General features: G+C 32.7%; 1 protein-coding gene across 1 annotated transcript; it reads right to left on the bottom strand.

Moving 5' to 3' along the window:
* Window positions 1–4,317: 4,317 nt before the first annotated feature.
* Window positions 4,318–8,375, bottom strand: LOC134701388 (alpha-2A adrenergic receptor-like). Its single transcript, XM_063562539.1, has 2 exons — window positions 8,086–8,375; window positions 4,318–6,256 (listed from the first exon to the last, which is right to left on the bottom strand). Exon 2 carries the CDS (start codon window positions 6,234–6,236, stop codon window positions 5,022–5,024), a length of 1,215 nt encoding a protein of 404 aa, XP_063418609.1. The 5' UTR covers window positions 6,237–6,256; window positions 8,086–8,375; the 3' UTR covers window positions 4,318–5,021.
* Window positions 8,376–9,340: the final 965 nt, after the last annotated feature.

The following is a 9,340-nucleotide window of genomic DNA, read 5'->3' as shown; positions in this document are numbered from 1 at the left end:
TAGATTGAAAATAGATTTTTATTGTTGTAGTAAATGTGCTCATCATAGATACCAGGATTAAATTTTGTATTTACGCGAGACGCGCGTTTCGTCTACAAATGACTCATTAGTGACGCTCGAAACCAAAAAACGTTAAAAAGACCAAATAAAGTACGAAGTTGAAGAGCATCAAGGACCATGCAAATTCCTGAAAGTGTTTTAAGTACAGTTACGGTAATCTTTTCCTGAAGTAGAAAAGCCTTAGTATTTCAAAAATTCTAATCTTTTGTAAACAGTTGATTTATTATTATATGAAAAAAGAAAATGTGGTATAACTGCCAATGAGACAACTGTTCACAAGAGACCAAAATGACACAGACATTAACAACTATAGGTCACTGTACGGCCTTCAGCAATGAGCAAAGCCCATACCGCAAAGTCAGCTATAAAAGTCCCCAAAATGACAATGTAAAACAATTCAAACGAGAAAACAAACGCCTTATTTATATAAAAAATGAACGAAAAACAAATATTCAACACATAAACTAACGACAACCACTGAAGTACAGGCTTCTGACTTGGGACAGGCACATACATAAATAATGTGTCGGAGTTATACATGTTAGGGAAATCCCAACCCTCCACCTAACCCGGGACATTGGTATAACAGTACAACATAAGAACGAACTATAAAAATCAGCTGAAAAAGGCTTAACTCATCAGATGGACAAAAATACAAATGGACGTGGCCGGGTACTTGTACATCCCGACAACAAAAAGACACTAGGCACAGATCTGAAAGTACACGCAGTTATCTGGCCCCTAGTTTAAAAACCACTAACAACTTAAAAAAAAAATTATGCATCTAAGACTAAACTATATATCCGTACACATCCATCATCTAATGAAATTAGTGAAAAGACGTAATAAACAGTCAGAGAAAAACATGACCTTGTGCAATGCCAAGTTACATGTATCGACAGATTCTAGATCCATGAATAACCATTATTATGACCATATCAATGATAATTCATGTCAGCACATAAGTGCTGACTTCTGGTAGGTAATACCATCAGGGAATTAAAATCCGCCAGCAATGGCATCGACCCAGTGGTTGTAAATAAACTCATCATACATACCAAGATTAAATTGTGTATTTAAGCCAGGAGCGTGTTAAAAAAAAAGTAAGAAAAATATAAAATTAAAAGATCTTTGGGAAATGGGGCACACGGCAACCTATATTTCATTGCAATCAAAAAATGGAAATGATGGAGGAAACTTAACCATTATACCAATGATTTGTATAGTAAGATGTTAATTTTTACTATACAAATCCTCGATCAGACTATAGGAGTGTTTATTTTGTTTGCGGGTTTATTTTTTGTGCCAGTTACTTCTCTGAGTTTATTTAACAAAATAGACATCTATAATTTTTTTTTTTTACATTTGTAGCTAATTCATCAAAAATACCAGGATTCAATTTTGTATATTTTACCCAGACGCGCGTTTCGTCTTTAAAAGACTCATCAGTGAAGCTCGAATCCAAAAAAGTTAAAAGGCAGAATAGAGTATAAAGTTTAACAGCATTGGGGACCAAAATTCTTAAAAGTTTCAGCTGAGGTAATATATTCCTGAGGTAGAAAAGCCTTAGTATTTTTAAATTAAACAGTTTTGTAAACATTTAATTAATAAATGCATGAAATATGACCATATCAATGATAACTCATGTCAGGACGGAAGTGCTGACTTCTGGGCTGATGATACCCTCGGGAAATAAAAAATCCACCAGCAGTGGCATTGACCCGGTGGTTGTAAGTAAACCCATAAAAGATACCAGGATTTTTTTTTATTTACGCCAGACGCGCGTTACGTCTACAAAAGACTCATCAGTGAAGCTCGAATCCAAATAAGTTAAAAAGGTCAAATAAAGTACAAAGTTGAAGAGCATTGAGGACCAAAACTTTCTAAAAGTTTTGCCAAATACATATCAACAGTGACACTCGACTCAAAATAAGTTAAAACGGTCAAATAAAGTACGAAGATGAAGCAATATTCCTAAAAGTTTTGCCAAATACAGCTAAGGTAATCTATTCCTGAGGTAGAAAAGACTTAGTATTTCAAAAAATCAAAAGTTTTGTAAACAGTAAATTTATAAATACATGAAATACGACCATACCAATGATAATTCATGTCAGCACAAAAGTGCTGACTACTGGGCTGGTAAAACCCTCGAGGAATTAAAACTCCACCAGCAGTGGAAATTGACCCAGTGGTTGTAAATAAACTCATCAAAGATACCAGGATTATATTTTGTATTTACGCCATATGTGCGTTTCGTTTACAATAGACTCATCAGTGACGCTCGAATCCACAAAAAGTTAAAAAGTCCAAATAAAGTACGAAGTTGAAGAGAGTTGAGGACCAAAATTCCTAAACGTTTTGTCACTTTTCTATACTACCTGATACTGATGGTGAAGTCGGCCTCAATATACATGAAATATTTGCCACTGGCTGTTATGCAACCATTCAACGACAACCAATGGCGTACACATGTAAACCACTAACACTACTTCCGGTCTAAGCCTACAGTTCGTTAGTATGTCTGATGTCGTGGAATACTAATGCAACATGTACAAGCCATCTGACTCTTTTCATAATTATCTATTGAAAAACATGGCTTGCATTCAAAATATATGTTGTGTGTTTGTTTTAATTAAATAATTATAGTTAATCAAAAGTACTAAACCAACTCTCATTAATCAGGATACGCTGCTGTTGAAAATATATCATCTTAAGAGTTAGGTATACTTTTAAAGTAACTGTGAATCATGCAAAATCTTATGATTTACCATTTTGAAAATAAATTGATTTTGCAGAGAAATTTCTCACGATTTCAATAGAAGTATTATGAAAATAAACTAAGAAGCTCATAGGTTTTAACAATAATAAACAAATGAACAAATAGTAAAAACCTAAGGAAAGATCAAAACCACTATTTTGACAGATTGTGGCAAAACTTTTATTAATTTAAAGCTATTATTGAAATATTGAAGAATTAATAAACGAAACTTCCAATTATCGCCATAGAAAGGAAAACAAACAATACGAAAAGGAAAGTAGAACATTATAGTCTTGGGAAGCGCAAAACATTCCAATTATGAACGAAACAGCGATCGCTTTTTCTTGGCTAGATTGGATAAGGGTGTGTTCAGGTAGATGGTTTTCAAAATATGGGTAGTTCAGTCGAACCTGCTATAAAAGTCGCCTCTATTAAAGCGAATCACGTCTTTGATGCCATCTTCTTGTTGTTCGATAGTAATAATACTCTATTTAAAGGTCCCCTCTGAGATCACATTCAGCTTTGGTGGGGTTCGTGTTGCTCAGTCTTAAGTTTATTGTGTAGTGTTTTGTGTACTATTGTTTATCCGTTTGTCCTTTTCATTTTAGCAATGGCATTGGCAGTTTATTTTCTACCTTTTTAATTTGAATGTCCCTTTGGTATCTTTCCTATCTCTTTTGTACGTAGTTATCAAAGGTACCAGGATTATAGTTTTGTACGTCAGACGCGCGTTTCGTCTACATAAGACTCATCAGTGACGCTCATATCAAAACATTTATAAAACCAAACAAGTACAAAGTTGAAGAGCATTGGGGATCAGATTTTTCCCGTTGTTGATCTTTATAGTTTATTTGCATGTCTGATTGTATATGTCGTTTAAGAAATATCTCCATGTAGTTATCTATAATAATTATCAAAATTCACAGTATAAAATCAAACGGATAACATGTTAACTTGGCAGAACATGTATATTTCATATTAATAAATAATTTGACTTTGGAATGCATATATCAACATCAATCTTAATATAACACCTTTCGTTTATAACATAAACATATGTGATGAAAAGTTTATCTTGTATGTCAATCCCGGGTGTATACTGTAGCTAAGAGATTTCTAGACGTATTTCATGTTTTGTATTCAGATTGTTACAAATCTGATTCACATATTCACCAAGTCATTCAAAGTGGAAGAATTTTATATGTGCATCGGTATGCATTATAGGAAACTCATGAACTTTAATGAAAATGTTTTCCTTTTACCATCCCCTCTATAGTCTATAGAGAGGCTTTCGGGATATATGATGTCGGGACGAAAAACTTTTCAATTCTTTTTTGTGCCTTATATTCAAGTGTAATATAAAGAAGCTTGTTTTAATCTTTCCAAATTAAAACGTGTGCAAACCTTAAAAAAGTGTTTCTATACAGAAAATGAGACTCCTTAAGACTAAGTTGTCCAGTTTTCATTCATTATTTAAATACTTTATTTTGGAAAAGATCATATAAAGAGTAATATGTAATTCTATCAAAATACCATTTCAAGACAACATCATTGTTTGCTCGAAATCTTACAGTCGTAAATTCTACCATAGATGGTTTACAAATGAACGTCTATGTATCATTGGTGTCTGCAGCATATGACATAATGTAGGTTTTATAATATTCAAATATCTAAACATGAGCTTTCATACAAAGTATTTTAATCATGTTTTTTATGTTTATTCATGGTAATTTTGAATTGCATTGTGTTCTTGATAACCGGACGTATTCCCTGAAGCAGTCATCTCGATGCTCGTCTAGTATCTTCCAGTAATTAATACTGAAAAACACTGAGAATCCGTGGCAGCTATTTCATCGGTTTTCATGATTAAGGTTTTGTCTTTTTCAAACTTGTTTAAAATATTATTACAATTTATACAATCACTCCAAATGAACGAACTAAGCAACAATAGGTTGTAATTATCTTCCTTCTGTTTTATAACTAGCTCCTTGGTATCTCATTTTGCATTTCTGTTTACCACCAGTGTAAACAAATATGTTTATAATCAAAACACATATGCCCGTGTTCGTGTTATTTTTACTGAAGTTCAATGTCGTTAACAGACATTCAAACGCAAATATTAACGTCAGAAGTTGAAATTTCCGTACTATTGCGTATATAAACTTTCAACCTCAGAATATTTTATACATAACCTATCATATAATTAAGGTTGATAAACGTCTTGTTTTGTACAGAAGAGTTTCCGGTAAAACTTGACACACTCCTGTCGGAATATCCGGTTAAAGTAAGAGTATATGATTGGATTGATAGCACAGTTTGCTAAGTAGGATCGCAAGAAAAATTGATAAAGTGTTTCTCCGGCCTGAGATAGATTCAACCATCGTTCTGGATAAATCGATCGATGACTGGCTAACCCTAAGAATGGCGAGAAACAAAGAATGTACGCAATGGTAACCACAAATAACATGATTGTTGTTTTCCCGATACGTATCGCCCGAGAGTCAAACACTTTTTTCTTCTTTAGCATGGTTGATGATTGGGATAAATATGGGAGTCTAGCTACATTCGGTTTCAGTTTCGGCTCATTTTCGTTTACAAGGGAGGAATTATTGTCCTTTTCCTCGTCGTCTTTCCAAACGCTGTCATCTTTATCATTGCAATTAATAGACGAAATATCAGCAATTACTCCATCGTCACCATCGCCCACGGACTTTAACGATGTCGTCCGAAACTTCCAACGACGGCATACTTGGGCGCCAATTATGGAATAAATTACCACTAAAACTATAAATATAACTATAGTGCATGCGCACTGAACAAGAAGATATGCCAATGGGTATTGAGTGTCACGATATCCAGTTTCAATCAAGCAGAATTTCAGTTCGATCGTTGGTGTAATGGGCCGAACTTCTATGCCGTATATTATCAGAGATGGCCAACACGTGGCGACAGACGTCACAATAATTACGATTGATATCAGTTTGGCTATCTTTGGGTTCATTGGCTTTTTATACGGTTTACAAATCCTCATATGGCGATCTACGGCGATAGCAATTAGCAATAAAGCCCCGCCACTATTACAAGTGTAAGTAGTGAAACGAAATAACTTACACAATACGGGAAAATCGAAGTTAAAAGGGTTGAACATATGTGCCAACTCAAATGGGAATGTCAATGTACAGTTTGTCAAATCCAATATTGCAAGGGCAATGATAAATACACGAGTAGAACTTTTCTTCCATCTTGTAAAATAGATGTAGAAGACGGTGGCATTGCCTGGTATGCCGATAAACAGTAATATAAATGTATATATTATAGATGGAATATTTATATAGACTCTCCTTTCTGACAATGATTCCAAGGTAAACGGAACAGATCTCCGGAAACTTTGGGTGTTGTTTAAGGCAGTAGCATTCATGGCACGTATATTTGTGATGGCTGAAAAATAAAATAGATTTCTTTTAATGAAATGTCTTCAAAATGAACAACTCGATACTTTTCTGTTGTTTTTTTATGGAATAAGAAATTCAGACCCAGTAGTTCTGTGTATTCAAATTTTTACACTGTGTGCCTCTGCAAATATTGATAGAATTGTGAAGTGTCACTGCAAATTAGACAATTATCCACCAGAATCCATTTAGCGATGACGATATCAACAACTATATAGGCCACTGTACAGTCTAGATTTTTTTCATCATAAGCAAAACCTTTTCCATAAAATAAGCTTTAATAATGCTCTTTAACTTTGTACTTGTTTGGCTTTATAAATATTTTGATATGAGCGTCACTGATGAGTCTTATGTAGACGAAACGCGCGTCTGGCGTTCTAAATTATAATCCTGGTATCTGTCATAACTACTTTAAAAAATCGCTGCATGTACAGCGGGTTCTTCGGTCCATGTATTAATTACTATCAAGCTTTAAACGTTTTTAAAATCTTTTCAATTTTTTTTTTTATTTGTAAATTTGGAATTAAATCAATAGCAATTTATATTTCATTCCCGTTCTCCAGACATCTGGCACAGTTCGTTCGTTTTCTGAATACGCATATATTATTTACACAGGTATGCCATTATGTACAGATTTTTTTGTATATTCAATGAATTATAAATAAAAATCAAATATTGAATAATAATCTGTATCGGTTGGCCTTAAGCATATTGAAAACAGCTTGTGACAAACAAAATACAAATTACATAATGTCTAAGTTATTTAATATAGATAAGCAAAAATAAGTTGCAATATCGAACGATCGTTCATAATGATTAATTTAAAGATGGCATGTACAAGTCTAGTATCAGCTCTTCAAAAATAGTCTTCGAAATGAAAACAAAATATTCCATGAATTTGAAAAATTCTATTCTTCAACTTTTGAAAACGTTTTGAAAATAACATGAGCTACAAGAGGAAGAAAACACAATATCTTAAATTACTTCCATTTGCATTAATCCAACAAATATAAACTTTGATTGTATGACTTCAGGCTACTCGCATATTTATGTTCAACTGAGATCCTTAGAAGATAGTTGAGTCGACCGTGCGAGGGCTGTAAAGTCAGTCAATGTCTCATAGGAGGATAGTGTGTGTGCATGGAAGATTATGGAATAGAGAATAATAGATAAACTGAATAAAAATATAGAAAAGCGGACAAAAAAATAGTATAATGAAGATCTAAAATATAAAGCAAAGAGAATAACGTTCAAACATTTTACAGAATGGAGAGAAATTGCCATACAAATATACAAATTAAAAAATGAATAAATGAAGGAACCCCCCCCCCCCCCCCCAAACAAAACCAGACCTCTTAGGAGAGGTTCTTTCTACAACTCGAGGCAAAGATTTTTGGTTGTTATTGAAGAAAAAAAATATTTCAACGCTTTCCTACACAGACAACATTGAAGTTAAAGCTTATACTTGGTTCTATTCGAAGTACTTGTGTATAAAAAAAGCAAATCAGTATTAAAATAAACTTTTAATTTGATAAATAAATAAATATACAAGTTTTAGGAAGAAATTATATAATCTGTTTCGGTAACTTTTTTTAATCCATTAATTGAATAATTATAATGGCGTTTCCGTACTGAGGAAAACTATTATCCGTCGTAATTTTAACCTATCTACTGTGCTATACAATTTACATTTTGTATCGTATTTTTTTCAATTCAAAGGTACTTGTGGTTAGATATTAAAGTATGTATTAGACATATTTCTCATCAAATTATAATCCACCCCCTTAAATTAATATATCAATAAGACAAAAAACTTACCGTCTAGAAATTAAGCAATGTTTATAAATGCTTGGGATGTTGATAAACCTCTACGTACATAATGGGTTTCACAGGAAGGAAGAACGAAAATTAACGATAACTAAAAACTGTTTGTAACACTTTACATCAATGAAAAATATGTCATAGTCTTCCCATCCCAACTGTTTTTACTTAACTTCACATAAACTAAAACCTTTTGAAAAGCACCATTCATTAGCCTGATTATGTTTACCAAAATTAAGTCATGATCCAACGAAGAGGAATACAACTGTAAACCCCAGATGCATGGCTACTGATAATAACTACCGCTCGGTATTTGTCGATATTTTCATTAAAAAGTGTGTAAACATTAATTATAGTGAATTAACACAAAATATGGATTTAATTAAATATTTGTATCGGTTAATGACCTAACATGTGACCCATATTTTATAAACTAAACAATTATCTCTACAATCGGAGGATTCAGTACAAATCATATCAGATCAAAATCAAATTATTTGTTTATGCAAACTCTAAATATTAGATTGTTAAAAACTTACAAAGACATGATGTCAATATTTTTTAGCATACACTATTCTAAGTTCAAAAACATTCGTAACATATAAACGCTGCATTTGCACCTATTTTAAGTTAGGAATATGTTGTTCGGTGCTTGACGTTTGTTGATGGTGGTTCATAAGTGTTTCTCGTTTTGTATATAAAAGATTAAACCGTTGGTTTCCTTTTTTGAATTGTTTTACTCTCACTGGTGATTTTTGGAACCTTTTATATCTTTTTGTTCGATGTAAACCAAGGCTCTGTGTTGAAGGCCGTATATTGACCTAAAAAGTTTAACTTTTAGATGGTGACGTGTCTCATCTGCACTCACATCACATCTTCTTATCTCTGTATATATATCATATAAGTATATAATATATTCAGTACAGTTACAGGATGTAGTATACTGGAGATATATATTATTTGGTAATAGACGGTAAATTGTATCTCTAATCGATCCAAGGTCACACAACAAGTATTCGATTTATAAATATTACTTGTAATCAGATTATTGAAATGAAAATTCATTCAAATAATTAAGGTGGTACCTAAAACTACAGGGAGATAACTCTGTAAAGTCAGCTAAATGTTTAAATTATGTTGTGTTGTAAAAGAAATATTAAGCTTCTCAATGATCAAAACTCGTGTTTGTCAAACTGCTATGTTACCAGTGTATTTTTTCTGACAAAACAGTTGGTTCAAAATTTTTGAAATT

This window comes from Mytilus trossulus, unplaced genomic scaffold (genome assembly GCF_036588685.1).
Source record: "Mytilus trossulus isolate FHL-02 unplaced genomic scaffold, PNRI_Mtr1.1.1.hap1 h1tg000244l__unscaffolded, whole genome shotgun sequence".
Taxonomy (NCBI): Eukaryota; Metazoa; Mollusca; class Bivalvia; order Mytilida; family Mytilidae; genus Mytilus; species Mytilus trossulus.
The sequence above is the reverse complement of the archived record's forward strand: the minus strand, read 5'-3'. Positions and strand labels throughout refer to the sequence as shown.